The sequence below is a fragment of the Geotrypetes seraphini genome, chromosome 3, assembly GCF_902459505.1.
Source record: "Geotrypetes seraphini chromosome 3, aGeoSer1.1, whole genome shotgun sequence".
NCBI lineage: Eukaryota > Metazoa > Chordata > Amphibia > Gymnophiona > Dermophiidae > Geotrypetes > Geotrypetes seraphini.
In genome coordinates this window covers 159,535,797-159,554,898 of record NC_047086.1, presented here as the reverse complement: position 1 = coordinate 159,554,898, position 19,102 = coordinate 159,535,797, and the positions used below count along the sequence as shown (strand labels likewise).

Sequence of the window (19,102 nt, the reverse complement as noted above, 5' to 3'; positions counted from 1 at the left end):
AAATCCCATCCCCTTTACTAATTGTAATGCAATTTTTTCCATTCATTTTTCATATATACACATAATATACACAGCAGATATAAATTGTCAAAACCGACACATTTCAATCACTATATTGGAAATAAAATTAGTTTGCCTACCGGCGATCCTTTGCAGGCTGTTGTAATTAGCTCTAAAGGTGAGACCGGGAGGCCAGGGGGGAAGCCAGAGGACTCTAGAGAGAAGGGGGAAACATGTAGGCCTTTGGCAAATCGGGCAGCGCTGGCAGGCGCCTATCTTCATCCTCAGTGGCACACTTGGAATCTCAGGAGGCACAAAGTTTGAGATACACTGCTCTACATTCTTCTACTGCTAATCTACTTGTGCCTTTATCACAATGATCCCTCTTGATTCTTCTCACTCCACAGTTTTTTGCTGTCTGGCTCCCTATTCTATGGAATCAAATGCCTGCTGACTTTCATGCAGAAACTTTGGTTAAGTAATTTAGGGTTTATTTGAAGATTTTTGTTTCTCAAAATTGTTCTCTTAATTTCTGGTTTTGAAACAACTGATGTCGCCATCCTTTTTAGGGATAATCCGGGAATTCTTTTCCTTTACTCCCGTTTTCCATAATTTGTTGGCAATTTTGTTTTAAAAATGACACTGTCATGCTATTCATCTCCTCCCTCTTTATCTCTCCTTTATTTTCCGACTTAAGTTTAGTTTGTTCTACGTCTAGTATTGTAGTGTGTTCTTGCTTCTACTTTGTGTTATGAATGGTAGTATCAAATGCTCAAAAACTTATTTTAATAATCATAATGCAACAAATCTCACTAATATACGGTAAAGTTACATTATTATGACCACCTGCTAATATCCAGAATAACTGCCTCTGGCAGTACACATGGCACTCAACTTATACAATGGGAGTAAAATTTGTAAAAATTTAATCCTCAAATCATAACACTATGGGTTCCTTTTACCAAGCTGCGGTAGCATTTTTAGCGCATGCTGTGGATTAGCGTGCGCTAACCCCCGTGATACACGGAGAAACTAACACCAGCTCAAGGGAGACGTTAGCGTCTAGCACATGCAGCAATTAAGCGTGTGCTAAAACCGCTAGCGCAGCTTAGCAAAAGGAGCCCTATGTTCTTCACCAGAGGATTAATAAAACCCTGCATTTGTATATAGTATAAAAACTCTATAAATTTTAATATATGGTGCTCAGTGAAAGCCAAATAGCTTAAAATGTGTGAACAAAGGGCTCCAGTAGCTCAGCCTGAGAACATCATAGCTACCTACCTGCCACCAGCATGGTGTTTTATCAAAAAAGATGAATAGATAAATAAATGAAAGGGTTACTTAGTTTCAATAATTCACGATCTTCTCAGTCCGCAGCTCCCAATATTCCAAATACTCACAGTGCTCCCCAATTGTGTCCATATTCAAAAATCATATTCCAAAAAACTGTTCTCCATTGCTATTAAGGGGTCTTTTTATCAAGCCGCACTAGCGGGGTTAGCGCGTCAGATATTTCATCATGCATTAATCCCCGCAGCCGGCTAAAAAACTAATGCCTGCTCAATGCAGGCGTTAGCGGCTAGCATGGCAGGTGGTTTAATGCGCGGTATTACGTGCGTTAAACCCCTAACGCAGCTTGATAAAAGGACCCCTAAGTCTTTCTTAATGTTATTCTTTTGTAATCCTTCATAAATATATTGTCCCACATTGATAATCTTCAATCTCAGCGCGCTACTAACTGCACGCTCCCTCAACACAGTACGTGTTTCTCCAGTCGCTTCTTCAGGAGGAAGAATAGCAAGCAACTGTTTCAAAACACAATAGTGAGCTCCACACTGAGTAGGCTCAGAGTTTATGGTTGGCGTAACTCCCAGAAGATGCCAACAACAAATGCTTTAGTTGTTGGCGTCTTCTGGGAGTCCGATGTCAGTACTCCTGTGCAAATTGCAGACTTTTTAGCGATGAACCCTCATGAGCATTGGTGCAGTTACCAGCTGTCTGCTCCAGAGCACAATTCACAATAGGGTTTGCTACACAGTCATTTTGGACACTTATTTAGAAGCCTCCTGGTTCGTTTGATGAGTTGCTCCATGGTAGTATGTCAATCGGCCCACACTAACCTGCGCAGCCAATGTTCACCTCTCACATCGATGGTTCGTGCTGCCTCACAGATACCATGTTGGGTCATTGAAAAGGTTCCATTTGTCCACTCACGGTACATTTTAACCACAGCAGCCTGTGAACAGTCCACAAATTCTACTGTTTCTGAAATGCTGCCGCCCTTGGCCCAGTATCTGATGATCATGCCTTTTTCAATATCTGATCAATTGTGCTTTTTCCCCATGACAGACAGGGTTGTTATATTGGCAACTTGCCGACATCCCACCTTATATACCCACGACGCCTGTGCACAACATGTGCATTTGTTTATTGGCTGTGTGTCCCTGATGTTAGAGGAAGGCACAATGTTAAGACTAAAGAGTAAATCATCAGTAACCTCTGTCTCAAATTACAGTACTCTTAATTTAATCATTGGCAGGCGTTTCAACTATATTTTGCCTGCATCTGCTCTCTGACCCTCCTCTCAGTTTGAAATGCTTTACTAAATAAGGCTTCTGTAATCAAATGAAAGCCTCTTTGTTCAGTGTTTTCAGCAGAAAACTTCACTGCCAGGTTGGAGAGCCTGGTCTGGAAATAGACCAAAGATCCCAGATTTAAAAACAACAGCAACTGAATGCAACAGGTTTTAGCCCTGAGAGGGAGAAAGCAGTAACAAGAGACAGCTAATTAAGAAATAAAAATGACATCTTTACAGATTGAAATCTTGTGCTGTACCTTATAGGATGAGAGATAGAGATAACAGTTTAATTTATTTATTTATTTATGTATGATGAACATTGCTGGCAATTAAATTTACTGATTGTAAACCACTTTAATGCTATTGCCTTGTAGCACAATTTCAAATAAATTCACTTTAATTAAGAAGAGTACGTCTGTGCCATGACAATATTCTTTCCTAAAAGTGAGTTAGTTTTATTAGAACAAGACTATTCTGATAATTTTTATCTAGGTTTTCCTAAATCATTGATTTATGTATTATAAGTGATTCAAAATTCAGCAGGATCAACATGAACCCCCCCCCCCCCAACTTAAAGCTTTGTATTTCTTACTTCTAGCCAGATGGAAAGGTTTTAATTTTTATGTTTGGGATACATGATGGAGCCCACCTGATGACAATCCGTAACCCTCTCTTCTGGCCATTGTGTTCTTCAGGTAATCAGCCAGAAATGTTTTTATTTTATTTATGAAATTTGATATTAATTCACAAGAATACAATTGCTTATGTGAGATACAACAGACATAGCAAAATTATAGGAAATCAACAAATTACAGGAAACATAACAACTCTCATAATCTCACTACAAAGTCCACAACTATAATTGGGGGTGAAGACAATTTAAAAAAGAGGAGCAAAAGGAAATAAGATAAAGAAAAATCTGGCATGGAGTAAAGCACAAATACACTATTAAAGCGAGTGTAGGCTTATCCGTTGTTATTCAGGGCAAGAATGGTCTGAGGGGTACCTTGAATTTTGTATAGAGCAGTGGTCTCAAACTCAAACCCTTTACAGGGCCACATTTGGGATTTGTAGGTAATTGGAAGGTCTCAGAAAAAAAATAGTTAATGTCCTATTAAAGAAATGACAGTTTTGCATGAGGTAAAACACTTTATAGTTTATAAATCTTTCCTTTTGGCTAAGTCTTAATAATCATATTATAATTTATAGCTAGAGACATATGATCAAGAAACTGCTTTATTTTACTTTTGAGATTATGATAAACATACTGAGGGCTTCAAAATAGTACCTGGCAGGCCGCATGTATTTTCTGATGTAACTTTTGCTATGCAAATAGGCAGCACTTCCTGTTGCTTTGCCCTAGGATGTTGTAGATAGGTGCTACGTTTTGTTGAAATATCCTTGCAAATGTCTAATGAAATACCATGGACATAATTTTAAAAAGCATACTTATCGCAGCTCTCCATAGTTTTATTTTGGCAGCTAAGATACCAGTATTCTTAGTCTTGTGAGGCAACACCACCTTATCAGAAACAGCATTTTTACTTTCCCCAAAATCTCATGCACGAATACAGGATGTCCGAGGCGGAACTTGAAGAGACCTCCCAGGAAAGGGACTTAGGAGTTCTGATCGACAAGTCGATGAAGCCGTCTGCGCAATGTGTGGCGGCGGCGGCGAAAAGGGCAAACAGAATGCTTGGAATGATAAAGAAGGGGATCACGAACAGATTGGAGAAGGTTATCATGCTGCTGTACCAGGCCATGGTGCGTCCTCATCTGGAGTACTGTGTACAGCACTGGTCGCCGTACATGAAGAAGGACACGGTACTACTCGAGAGGGTCCAGAGAAGAGTGACTAAGATGGTTAAGGGGTTGGAGGAGCTGCCATACAGCGAAAGATTAGAGAAACTGGGCCTCTTCTCCCTCGAACAGATGAGATTGAGAGGGGACATGATTGAAACATTCAAGGTACTGAAGTGGATAGACTTAGTAGATAAGGACAGGTTGTTCAACCTCTCCAAGGTAGGGAGAATGAGAGGGCACTCTCTAAAGTTGAAAGGGGATAGATTCCGTTCAAATGTAAGGAAGTTCTTCTTCATTCAGAGAGTGGTGGAAAACTGGAACGCTTTTCCGGAGTCTGTCAGGGGGAAAACCCTCCAGGGATTCAAGACAAAGTTAGACAAGTTCCTGCTGAACAAGAACGTACACTGATAGGGCTAGTCTCAGTTAGGGCGCTGGTCTTCTTTACATTGAATATTAGTTGCCATTCTTAGTTGCCTTGTATATTAGACCATTCTTCTAACTTTTGCAGATCCTTTTTCATATTTTCCACTCCCTCCAGAGTGCCTGCTCAATTACAAATCTTGGTTATTATCCATAAAAAGGCAAACCTTACTATCTTAAACGTCGGCAATATTGCTCACAGATATAAAGAACAGAATCAGCCCCAGCACCGATCCTTGAGGCATTTCACTACTCACCTTTTCTTCCTCTGAGCAAATTCCATTATCCACCACCCTCCGGCGTCTTCCCATCAATCAGTTTCTAATCCAGTTCATCGCTTTGGACCCTAACTTCAACCATTCAAGTTTATGCAAAAGCCTCCTATAAGGAACTGTGTCAAAGGTTTTGCTGAAATCTAAGTAAATTATATCTAGTGCATGTCCTCAATCCAATTCTCTGGCCACCCAGTCAAAGAATTCAATCAGATTTAATAAAGCCATGCTGCCTTGGCTCTTGTAATCCCTTAGCTTCCAAAAAATTCACTTCAGCAACGCTTCCATTATTTTTCCAATAACTGAAGAGAGGATTACCGACCTGTAGTTTCCCGCTTCATCTCTGCAATCACTTTGTGAAGAGGGACCACATTGGCTCTTCTCCAGTCCCACAGAACTTCTCCTGTCTCTAAAGATATATTGAACAAATCTTTAAGAGGACCCACCAAAACCTCTCTAAGCTCTCTCAATATCCTGGGAAGATAATGGAAATAAAAACGTTTCGTTCCACAATCCAATGTAAGGCAATGTAAGGCTAACTGCTCCTACCACTCTGTCTTGGGTCATCATTTCCTCTGTAATCCTTGCACACCATTTCCTAGCCTGCCCCCCCCCCCCCAGTCCTGCTCCATCGCGCTCTGGTATGATTTCCTCTGGAATGAAACCCACATTCTAGATGCCCATTCTCTGCCTCTACTCACAACGCCCAACTTCATCCCCCAGCCCGTGGGAGCAGTGCAGATCACCTTGTGCACTTACTGTCTTTATTAGCCATTCTCTCATGCGCTATCTCAGGCCTGTGTTCCCTCTCCTTCAGCGCAGGATCCATCTGACGCCAGCAGTTGGGGGAACGACAAGCCGGCCCCAGTCAGTCTTCTTCCTTGCAGGATCCATCTGACGCCAGTGGCTGGGGAACGACAAGCCAGCCCTAGTCAGTTTTCTTCCCAGCTCAAACGTAGGTTGGTCCGGCATCTCCTTCCCAGATTCCTGAGCTTATTTGTGCCACTTTCAACCCGCACCGCTGTCTGGTACACCTCGACTGTGCATGCACCCGCAGAGCCAACATCCAGGGACGGATGCTCTCCACCAATCAGAAACCACCGAAAAGAAGGGTGCGAGAATTTGAAGGCGGGCTTCAAAGGGAAGGTGAGGGGAAAGCGCGCATGCGACTTTTCTTTAGTTTACCACGTTGGGAAATTCAGCGCATGCGTCTTTTAACTCTTCTCTGTGGTTTGGAGGACTCGTTTACCAAGGCAATGCTCGTTTTGCGAGTCACAGTTTGCTGAAGTGTTTTGCTCGTCTTGCAAAACACTCGCAAACCGCGTTACTCGCAAACCGAGGTTTGACTGTATTTGTTTAGCATATTTGTTTTTATCTCATCACTCTCCACTTAGCAGTTCATAACTTCTTTCAGTCTCGCAATTCCATTTTTTGTCTTCCTTCTTTCACAAATATACCTGAAAAAAATTTTGTCTCCTTTTTATTACATTTCTAGCCATTTGCTCTTCTGCTTGTGCTTTTGTCAGATGTATCTGTCTCTTGGCTTCTTTCAGTTTTATCCAGTATTCCTTTCTGTACTCCTCTTCTTTATATATACATATATCACAAATGTCAGCTCTTTTGCCTTTATTTTCTCCACCACTAGTTTGGAGAACCATATCAGTTGCTTTTTTCCTCAGTTTCCATTTTTATTGCTCCTTTCAGCTTGGACCACTGTTTTTGCACTTATCTCGTGTCTTCCCATCCTCCATCCTATCAGCTCTTTCTTTAGGTACTTCCCCATTTTATTCAAATCTGTATGTTTGAAATCAAGGACTTGTGAGTTTTGTGTGGCCTTCCTCAACTTAAGCTGTTATATCAAACCAAGCCTTTTGATCAATTCTTCCCTGGTGGGCACCCACTTGGACATTAGAGATACTCTCCCCATTAGTGAGCAATAGATCCAGTATTGCTTTTTCCCTCATGGGTTCCATCACCATTTCTCAGAGCAGAGCCCATTGAAAGGCATCCACAATCTCTCTATTTCTTTATGAATCTGCAGATGGAAATTTCCGTACCAAGTCTGGCAAGTTGAAATCACCCAAAAGCACCTCCCCTTCCTTTCTCAACTTTTGGATATCTGCAACAAGATCTTTGTCAATTAACTGTGATTGAATTGGAGGTCTACACCCATGTAGATAAAAGTTCCATCTTCTCTTTCTCATCAAAGCTCACTCCAGCCTATCCAAACCATCTTGTTATTTGCGGGATACAGACCATAAAAGTCTGCCCAGCACTGTCTTCATGTTCCAAATTACTGGAGTTCCCTTCAAAGCCTTCTCCAGCCCATCCTAAATCAAATTGCCATATATGGGACACAGGCAATGCAAATCTGCCCAATACTGGCCTTAGATCTTCAACTTATACCATTAATTTTCTAATTAGAGATCCTCTGTGTTCATTCCATGCTTTTTCGAATTCTGGCACCATTTTCATTTCCAGAACAAAACAAAGAGAATCACCAAATCGTTTCATAGAAAAAAGGGAACACCAAACAAAAAATAAAGCTGTGGAACCAATGCTCTAGATATAAAAGTTTAATGAAAGTCTTAACAAATAAAAGTAATGGAGTTCAATGAAGGTCTTCACAAATAAAAACAATACAGTGCTAGATCGCAGCAGGTCATCACGGCAGGAGGATTCCCCACTCCTCATCAGCTGAGTGGCAAGGACTCCCCAAAGCTACAATTTGGGCGCCGGTTAAATTCTCCTGCTGCAATCAGCTGAGAGCAGCCGCAGCAGGGAAATCCAACTCCAACTGTAAGTCAGCCAGCAGGAGATTATCCCTCCCCCTGCTGGCACTCCCCCCCACACTAACATCCCTGGAAGGAGAGATGCCCAATCCCTCCTGCCGCCAACCCCCGCTATTATCCCCAACAGGAGGGCTGCACAATTTCTCCTACCAGCACCTCCCCCAAACATCTCTGCTGGGCATCCCTCTTGCTGGGGATGTTAGCGGGGGTTGGCGGCAGGAGGGATTGGGCATCCCTCCTATCGGGGATGTTCGGGGGAGGTTCCGGGATGAGGGATTGGACCAACCCCTGCTAGCATTCCCGGCAGGAGGGATGCCTAATCCCTCCTGCCAGCACCCCCCCACACACACACCAAACACTCCCACCCTCCAAAACCCACCCAGTTCCTCCCCCATACCTTTTTGTAGAAGGCCTGCTGGAGGGATGCCCACTCCCTCTGGTCGGCAGGCCCACCTCTTCCAGCTTTTATTTCAGATATTCTAAAGAAGGTCTGGCAGATATTACGATCTTCAGAAGTATATGCACAAACCTTTTCGAGAATTGCATATTACAGAGATAAGAATCTAAAGGAGGAATTGTGCCCAACTATACCATACAGCAGATGTAACACAAGAGATAATGGAGACTAGACATAGCCCCTGTGGGAACTGCTCTATGTGCTTATCATGTTAACCACAAATGTTTTCAGGAGCCTACTGGATGGTGTGGTATGCAATTTAAAATTTCAAAAATCCTGTAGCTCCTTGTTGGTAGTATATTGTCTACACTACAGTGTCCATGCAATAAGATTTATGTAGGGCAAACTTCAAGGAAATTGAAAACTAGATTGATAAAGCACAGGAGCAGTATCAAATACAATAAAGTAAATGTCCCATTGTCTGAAGATTCTAAAGTGGTAGTAATTCATAAATTTACACATAGACCTCATGGGGACAATCTAAATAGATTTTTGGCTCAATGTGAATAGCAGTGGATTTACAAACTGGGCATGATTGAACCTATGGGTTTCAACTTACTTATTGAATGGCAACACTTTTTTAAAAAAATTATCTTTGGCTGGAATACTTCTAAAAAATTTTTGATTATTTTTTGAACAACAGCTTTTGAATTGATTGCTTCACCCAGGTGGACTGAGGGGTGATAAGAGTTTGAATTTGGCTTGGATTTCACCTGTCATTGCCTGGATGAAAAAGGGGGGGTTACAATAAAGTTTATTGAAGTTATACCCGTAACCGATCATTTTTGGCCACATGGAGAGTGGATTGGCAGCCAAGAGTTATATTGATTCGATGAACTGAGCCACCTTGATAGTTGCATAAATAAAAGATGGAAGACAACAATGTTTAAGAGGTGAGTGCTTTTCACAAATACTGTTGAGAATGAGTTTGAAGAATCACAAGCCGGGTTTATTGCTCTAAGGGAGAGTAGTTTTAAGAAGTAATTTCCCTGACGCAGCGGCATTTCAGGCCGTAAAACACTGACAGCATCAGAATGATTTCAAATGGTTGAAAGGAAAGTCTCTGGGGCAAATTAAATGAAAGTGGTAACACAAAGTGATTTTTTTAAAGCATTATTTGTGATATTGTAAGACAATTTTGCTCGAGATTCTTTAATGTTTGATGTGAAAAGTTTGAAGAATAGTCTAAAGCAGGGGTCTCAAAGTCCCTCCTTGAGGGCCGCAATCCAGTCGTGTTTTCAGGATTTCCTCAATGAATATGCATGAGATCTATGTGCATGCATTGCTTTCAATGCATAGTCATTGGGAAAATCCTGAAAACCCGACTGGATTGCGGTCCTCAAGGAGGGATTTTGAGATCCCTGGTCTAAAGTAAAGAGTGAAGGACTATAGCACTTGATATTACAAAAAAATAGAAAATGCCAATGATTGGAAGAGGGAGTTTGGAAGATGGTTTGATTTTTCTATATGACTCCTGTATAATTGCCGAGGCTTTTCCTACCCTCTGGTATACTTTAAAGAGTTGGATGCAGTTAGAAGAGTGAATTAAGTACCTATATCTAATAGCTGGAGAACCTTTTAGAAGTTCTCTATAGTAGGTAAGCTCTTTGAGCTTTTTGTACACAGTTACAACCTGAATGTGACATACAAAAGATCCTCAAAGACTGTTTCAGTGATAACAGAAAGAATTAACTGGAGTGGAGGAGTAGCGTAATGCTTAGTGCTGTGACCTGAGAAACTGGGGAATTAGATTCAATTCCTATTGCAGCTCCTTGTGACTCTGAGCAATTCACTTAACCCTTCATTACCCCAAATACAAAATAAGTACCTATATGTAATATGTAAACTTTTAATTGTAACCACAGAAAGACAGTATATCAAACCTCACCCCTTTTCCCCTTTATGCTGGCCTGACTAGTATCTGATTTTCAAAAGTATTAGATCTAGCACCCATGTTATTGATATATGTTAATATACCCTTTAAAATGAAATGCAAAGTTCAATTTAAAATCACTGTGTGAGAAAGACTACTGACTTTAAACATAGCTGCTTGGGGTTCTCCCAGCTCATAAAATGGAGGTTTTCCGGTGGCCATCTCAATTATTGTACATCCCAAAGACCAAATGTCTGCTGGCTTCCCATAGCCTCTTGGTCCCTTGTCTATTATTTCAGGTGCCATATATTGAAGAGTACCTGGACAAATAATAATTCATTAAAAAAACAAAGATATTAGTTTCTCATTCTAAGGTGTTTCTTATCAGTTTATGAGTTGTATAGACTGCAAACTGACACTAATGCACATAAAAATCAAAGTAAAATTTTAGACATGTACTTAGGGCTCCTTTTACAAAGGTGCACTAGCGTTTTTAACGCACGCGCCGGATTAGCGCGTGATAGCTGAAAAACTACCACCTGCTCAAGAGGAGGCGATAGCGGCTAGCGCGCGTGGCATTTTAGCGTGCACTATTCCATGCATTAAGGCCCTAACACACCTTTGTAAAAGGAGCCCTTAGTTTCACAAATCTGGAGGTAGAAAGAATAATTAACAAATACATTTTATCTGTAATAATTTTACCTCTGTGTGCCAAATGTTGTTTATTCATCCATAATTCTCTTTCCATTCTGCTACTAACTGTAAAAGATTGCCCAAACTTTGGATTTACTTCCTCACCTTTTCAAATCTGAACTCAAGGCAAGTTACAAACACAAGTTATAGTTGATAAACTTACAGCCTAAAAGCCTCATTTCCTAATCATGTGTTAATATGCATTAAATTAACATATAAGAAACATTTTGTTTGGAGACTATTTCATTAACCTACAGCAGTGGTCTTCATTGAAATTCCTGCGAGTCAATGGCGGCCCTTCAAGATCTCTGGGGTGGCCCATAGAGGTTTTGTAGAATATCATCCCCCCCCTCCATCATCGGGATCTGGAACTTTTTTTTACTCTTTTTGTTTCCAACACTGCACTCTTTGGGCCACGGACAACTTGAGTGAAGTAAGCAGCCCCAGAAGCTTTCCATTTAATACACAGTTTCATGTCCCCACTGTAGGAAGCAATAGCAAAAGGAAAGCTTCTGGGGCTGCTTACTTCACTCACACTGCCTGTGGCCCGAAGAGTGCAGCGCTAGAAACAAAAAGGGTAAAAAAAAGCGTTGCATTCTGCCAGGGGAGGAGGATGGTACTACAGAGATGCTGGACTGTAGAGATGGGGAGGAAAGGTAAGAAGATGCCAGACCTCTGTGGGAAGAGGGAAGGGAAAGGGAGGACAGCAAACCCAGATGACAGGAGGGGGAAGGGAAAGGAGGGGGAGGAATGCAGAGCAGGGATGGAACGGAAGGAGGTGAGAGAGATATGCCAGACTGCCAGAAGAAGAGAGAGATAGCAGACCACAGGAAGGGTGAAGAGAAGGAGGGAGATGCCAGGGAAGGAAGGGAGAGAGAGAGATGCCAGGGGGAGAGAAGGAGAGAGAGAGATGCAGGGAAGGGAAAGAGGAGAGGGAAATGCCAGAGCACAGAAGGAGGAGGGAAGGAAGCGAGAGAGATGCAAGATCACAGTAGGGGGTAGGAGGGAAGGGAAGGATGGGAGCAATACCAGACCATGTGAAAATGGGAAGAGAAGGAGAGAGAGGGAAGAGATGGTGCACATGGACAGAGAAGAAGAAAAGGACAGAGAGAGAGAGGGAGGAGATGGTGCACATGGATGGAGAGGAGGCAGTGGCATAGTAAGAGAGGGGTCAGACCGCCCCAGGCGACATCATTGCAGATGGCGAAGGTACCTCTCCTCTTCTCCAAGTACCTCTTTAAATGTTCACTAGCGCAAGCAGAATGTTCCACTTGCTGCTCGCGCTGGCTCCCTTATGACATCACTTCCTAGTCATAGGATCAGGATGTGACATCAGAAGGGAGCCCACACCAGCAACTATTTCAAGAGCTACATGGGGCGGGGGGTGCCCAAGTGGTGAGGAATAGTGAGGGGCACTATTAACTTACTATCAAGTCAAAACATACCTGTGAATGTTTCTGTGCAGGGATTGATTCCTGCGAGTCTCTTTGATGTGCCAAAGTCTGAAATCTTCAACACTCCGCTGTAAGTATTTATCAGCACATTATCTCCCTGAATAAAAGGAAATTGGAAAAGAGCCATTTTAGTCACTTATTTTTAAGTGGCTAACTGAAGTTAAGAAAAAAAATGTCCAAATCCAATACATTTAAGGAGACAGACACCTAAGCCAGTCAGATTCAAATACATAAATACTTGAATATAAACCAAGATTTTTGAGCCAAAAAAATGATCCAAAAATGGGGGTCTTGGTTTATATTCAGGTCCTCTGGTCTGCACCACCACCCCCCATCCAGGCAGACTCTAAACCACCCCGCCTTCCTGACCTCTGCAGACTTTGACTGCAACAGAAACTCACGGAAGGCATTTTTGATCACGGTTCTCATGGGGCAGGAGCATAAGAAAATTGCTCCTGCCCCACTTCCCCGCTAGACCACCAGGGCTTTAAAGGTAAGGCTTGCAGGGGTCAGGGGGGCAGTGTGGTTTAGAGTCAGCCAGAGCAGGATGCGGAAAGGATCGCTCCTGTCCCAGCTCACGGCTGGACCACCAGGGTTTCAGGCAGGCCTGTAGTGGGCATAGGGGGGCTGCGTAGAAAGAGAAGGAAGGAAGGAGGGATGGGTGCAAGGCAGGGCAGTGGCATAGTAAAGGGGGGGCATGGACTGCCCTGGGCACTGTATTTACAGGGGTGCCGGCACCTCTCCTCTTTCCCCCTCAAGATCGCTCAATAAAAGTACAGCGTAATGGTCATTTGTCTGATACTAGATCTGTGTCTAGGGGTGTCCTACAAGGATCTGCACTGTCAGCTCTGCTCTTCAATCTTTATATGGTTTTGTTGGGGACTGTATTATGGCAGCCTGGTGTTGCATACCATTTGTATGTTGATGACATACAGTTTTTCCCCCCCTGGAGGATTGGGCTACAAGAGAGGTTATCAACATGTTTAAAAGCTGTGAATGATTATATGGTAGCCTATAAATTAATATTAAACTTGGAAAAAACAGATGTGATGCTGATGGGGAGGAGCGAAGATTCGCAGTGGCCTAAGAATATTGTTGTGAATGATTTCAACCTTCTGATACATAAAAAATTGAAAATTCTAGGAGTCTGGTTAGATGCAACTTTGAACGGACTAAAACTGATGTTATCAGAGTATGATTTTCGAATGGTTGTACAGACTGTTATTATTGCAAAGTTGGATTATTGCAGCGCACTGTATTTAGGGATAGCGTCTTCACAATGTAAAGCCTTACAGATGATTCAAAATGCTGTGGTGCAGCTGATAAGTGGCGGAAAGAAATTTGAACATCTTACACCTTGGTTGAGAACACTTCATTGGCTGCCAGTTAAATTCCGAATTCTCTTGTTTTGGTGTTTAAAGTTATTCACCATGGCATTCCCTGGTATTTAACATAAGTAATAACACTCTATCAGAGCTCTAGATCTTTAAGGTCGGAAAGAGCAATACAATTGAACAAGTTTTTACAAGTACATTATGAAAGTACAAGGGTATCTGCAATTTCCATAGCAGGGGTATTATTATGGAATAAATTGACAGGGCCATTGAGAGCACTTCTGGATTTAAAAAAGTTTAAACTGCTCTGTTTGTGGAGGTGTTTAAATAAAATAATATTTTATGCAGATATTAACATTATTGGATGAGGAGATGTTTAAATAAATGAATTTAATTGTATGGCAATAAACATTATTGTATGTTACTTGTATGTCTTATTATGATTGTACTGTTGTAAGCTGCTTAGGTATAAATGGATAAAAAATCTTTTAAATAAATACCTCTTTAAATGTTCGCCAGTGCTAGTAGCATCTTCCACTTGCTGCTTGTGCCAGCGTCAGCTCCCTTCTGATGTCACTTCCTGGTCATAGGACCAGGATGTGACTTCAGAAGGGAGCCAAGGACAGCTCAAGCAGCAGGTGGCAGATGCTGTTCACGCCGATAAACATTTCAAGAGGTATTCAGAGGGCGGGAGGATGCTGAAGTGATGGGGAAGAGTGGGGAGGGGAAGGGGGCACATGGTGTGGCAATGCTGGGCGCCATCACCCCTGGCACCAATCTCCCTCACTTCACCACTGAGGTAGAGCACTTGAAGGTTATCTCAGTTTATATTCAGATTGGTTTTTTATTCGAGTATACAGTATACAGAGTGAAGAAGCCCCAATTTCAGTGTGCAGATAATTTTTGATACACAAATCGATTGAAGTAAGGAAAAAAATCAAATTTGTTTAATAGACTAATTTACATAAAATGGAGAACAAACTTGTATCAAGTAGATTTAATTACCAGACCTCAAACACCCAAGGCACTACTTGTTCATTTTTTCGTGCCCTTACTGAGGTGATGTGTTCATCATCGGTCTTGGTAAAGTGACGTGTGCAAATTGATTTTTTATTAATTTTTTAACAGGCTCTATACAAATATAAATATAAAGTACTTATGGTGCTATGAAAGGAAGGCACTTATATTTCATGCCCGATGGCTGCCCAACCGTTTCACACTTGGTTTCGCAGGGGCTATGCCTCCTTGTGTACATGCACCAATTTACTGATGAAAGAACCTTTTCTTAGACATAGTAACGAGCACCAAAGGCACACAGGCAGACTTTGGTGCTTGTTATTATGTCTAAGAAAAGGTTCTTTCATCAGTAAACTGGTGCATGTACACAAGGAGGCATAGCCCCTGACGAAACCAAGTGTGAAACAATTGGGCCTTCCTTTCAAAGCACCATAAGCACTTTGTATTTATATAGAGCCTGTTAAAAATTAATAAAAAAATAAATCAATTTGCACACGTCACTTTACCAAGATCGATGATGAACACATCACCCCAGTAAGGGCATGAAAAAATGAACAAGTACTTTGGGTGTTTGAGGTCTGGTAATTAAATCTACTTGATACAAGTTTGTTCTCCGTCTTATGATAATTTTTGATATGCCATAAAAGGCTAATTCATTGTTCAAATACAACAAAAACAAATCTGAAATATTTTAAACATTTTATTAAATACTTCAAAGATCAAAAAACAAGAGCTTTAATGCATGTCCATTGCCTATCAATGCTTGGTTTCTGGGTAAGATCCAAATACAGGAAAAGATGTCAAATACACAGCAGGGGACAATCCAAAGCAACTTTATTAGTCAACAGCATGAGTCTGTCGAGCTGTTGACTCCTGTATTTGGATTGCTATCCCCATCGTAGAGGCCATTCCGGCTCTTCTGGGCAAGATCACAATGGTCTAATCTAAACCAGTGTTCAGTCCTTGAGGACATGCTGTACAATGTTATTGAGAGTCTGTAAGTCAAGTCTTAAGAGCATTCAAACAAAGGTTTCGATGAAAAATAGCTATTTTTCAATTCTATGCAGTCTGGAAAACAGTGGCCTATTAGACATATCTGGAAACACAAACTTACATTTCTGCTTAGAGAAATGACAATAAAGAAATTATTATTATTATTTTTTGGATATGTATCTTAAAGGACCTGCCATTCCTGGTAAACACCCTTTATCACGGACACATTCTGGTTAATACTCTGATGCCCGCAGGAAGAATAAGCCCAGATATTCAGTGATGGGCCATGTCCATGCACCAACACTGAATATCCAATGTTAATTCAAAGTATACAAGAGCTAATGCAGATCCTGGCCAATATTCAGCCAAGACCTATGTAAATAAATATCCAGCTAGGTGATCCCCCCTCCCACTCAACCTGAAGGCAACAGATTGTTGCCCCAGCCCCCATTCATCTCTGAAGGCCTCCTGGGCCCTGGTGATCTAGGGGGAAACTGAGTAGGAGAGATGCCCACTTGATCTTGTCTGGGCCAGACTGCAGTCTAACACTGCTGCTATGACCTCTAGTGGCAACCTTGCAGTACCCACCACAACATTATTTAAGAAGTGATTTTATATTTGCTGCAAGTACTGTATGTTGTCTGGCTATATTTTCTAACTCCTAGGCAGGTATGCATAACTATTGTCATGCCAACTGCGTCAACATGTTAACAGTTAACCATGCTGGGGAGGATGAATCATGGTCAAGCTCTCCCCTCCCAGAATACCACACCATGGAGGAGTGGCCTAGTGGTTGGAGAAGCTGCCTCAGCACCTTGAGGTTGTGAGTTCAATTCCCACTGCAGCTCCCTGTGACTCTGGGCAAGTCACTTAACACTTAACTGCTGTGATTGTGTAAACCACAAAGAAAAAGAGGTATATCAAGTCTCATCCCCTTTACCCTATCTCCCTTCTCCACAGTAACTCATTTAACCCCTTCTCTTCAGCTGTTAATACTCTAGGGTGGCAGGAGATGTGTTGCCTAAAAGCTTTCAGCTTCACCTATGGCTCAAAATCTTGAACACTACAGAGTAATATCATTAGGATAGCAAGTCAAACCAGCAAGAAGAAAGCTGCTCATCTCCTGTTGGCTGTCCATGTGCTGGGGAGGGGAGGGGAGAGGAGTTCAGCAGACAGGGTTTTTTTTTTTGCAAAGTAAGTCAAGGGTAGTGCTCATAATCAGGACTAAGGACTGGGCTTTCCACAGGTTGAATCCAAACAAAGCAAAAGCCTTTACTCATAGGGTTCAATCTTCGGTCTGTATAATTCTAATCAGTCTGTTGAAAAATCTCCAGGAAATAAAAACAGATTGAGATTGATACACTTTAATCTCTTGTCCTTTATTATAGTCAAAATTGCTTCCCCCAATATTTTTTGTGCCCGACGGGACCCGTTTCGCCACACTCGGCTTTTTCAAGGATTCCTTCAGGGAGCACTAACAATACAGATATAAAGACCAATTTAATTTCATATAATGTTACCCTAAAACTGATAATTTGCTGTTTTTGTTTTTCATTAGATGAATATGGATTTTAAAACATTAATAATTCAATTTTTGTTTTAAATATGTTAGAGTTAATAAATGTAATTTAACAGATGTCATTTGATAGATATAAAGTGGGGGTTTTATTAGAGTTTTAGAAATGTATTGTATGAAAATACTTATTATTTAATATCATAATTATTTAGAAATGTGTTTATATAAGTTAATACGCAGTTTTAGGGTAACATTATATGAAATTAAATTGGTCTTTATATCTGTATTGTTAGTGCTCCCTGAAGGAATCCTTGAAAAAGCCGAGTGTGGCGAAACGGGTCCTGTCGGGCACAAAAAATATTGGGGCAAGCAATTTTGACTATAATAAAGGACAAGAGATTAAAGTGTATCAATGTCAGTCTGTTTTTATTTCCTGGAGATTTTTCAACAGACTGATTAGAATTATACAGACCGAAGATTGAACCCTATGAGTAAAGGCTTTTGCTTTGTTTGGAGTTATCCTATTTCCTCACTCTCCGTCTTCTATTCTGGACATTTTTAGTACTTTCCAATGGTTGCGCAGCCCTTTCAAACTGGGCTTCTTTAGCATTAGAAAACATGTACCAAGAAAACCTTAGAATATGTTTATTCTGCCAGCAGTTAACACTTACTTTAACATGACGCTATGAACCCACACAGTCTGCATAAAATGAATGCATCAGGAACTAAAACTCCATATTAACACAACTTAGTGCACTGGCCCCTTTATGATGGACTTCATAAACAGAGACAAAACTAAACAAAAAAAAGAAAATAAGATTACTTTTTTATAAGACTAAAAACATTTTAGTTAGTGCAATAAAAAAGGTATCTTATTTTCTTTGTTTTGTTTCTATTTGTTACCTTAATCATAAGCTAACACAGCTATCACGCCATTTTATCTATGATGAACTTCAAGAAATTCTATTTTGCAGAACTAGACCTCTACTCATGTCATATATCACAATGTGTTTCACACACATTTCTGTATAGATCACAGAAGCAGAAGGTAAAACTTTATGTATTTTTCATAGAATGAAAGTGTACAAGTCAGGGCACCTATAGCTTCCTACCTTTATGTCTCTGTGCACAATCTGATTGTCATGAAGGTACTTCAAACCTTCAAGAATCTGTTTGGTATAAAACCCAATAGTCTGCTCGTTGTCTTTCAGAGGGCCCCACTTTGATCGCAGAAGAGCAGATAGACTGCCTGTAATTCACAAGTAAAACAGTTTCACCTCATATGCCTATATACCACTAGTATATAGTTGGCTCCTCGGTCAACATGGAATAACTTAATAAGTGTTACAAGAACAAACCTAGCTATTTATTTGCTATAGACTGGACAATAACAGAAATTATCTTTGCAACACTTAACAAGGCAATGATTTTGTGTAAACAGCCATAATAAAACTAGACACTATCATATTGAAAGAAAGCCCTAAATTCTACTCTCTGGCAATACACTCCTCCCGCAATATTCACGGGAGTTAGGGGCAGAGCCGGCCCTGGAATATTGAAAATTCACAAATAACTTTTGGGCTGAGTCTGACCCATCCCCGCCTCTCCCCCCACCCCACTTACCCCCCCTCCCCACCCTCGACATCCCATACCTTACCTGGTGGCCTAGCGGTCTTTCGGGGCAGGAGTGATCTTCCTACGCTCCTGCCCCCAGTTAGTGCCAATGAGGATGACTGGTTAATGTCAAACTCAAAATCAGCTAGTTTAGTTTGATTTGATTTTAATATTTATATACTGAAACTCTACCATTCAAAGTGGTTTATACTTAGCACATATATATTTAAAATCCATACTAAACAATAACATAGTAAAATAAAACTGGGGGTATTTCAGGAGTGGA

The 19,102-nt window shown here is 41.1% G+C and overlaps 1 protein-coding gene across 3 annotated transcripts in view; it reads right to left on the bottom strand.

Annotated features, from left to right (window-relative positions):
• Nucleotides 1-19,102, bottom strand: part of MAP3K5 (mitogen-activated protein kinase kinase kinase 5) — a 418,652-nt gene that overhangs the window by 108,445 nt on the left and 291,105 nt on the right. For all 3 annotated transcript variants that reach the window (XM_033937504.1, XM_033937503.1, XM_033937502.1), the window contains 3 exons: nt 18,315-18,451; nt 12,334-12,439; nt 10,358-10,515 (listed from right to left, as the gene is read on the bottom strand). In XM_033937504.1, the coding sequence (XP_033793395.1) occupies nt 10,358-10,515; nt 12,334-12,439; nt 18,315-18,451 (401 nt within the window). The remainder of the gene's footprint in view (nt 1-10,357; nt 10,516-12,333; nt 12,440-18,314; nt 18,452-19,102) is intronic.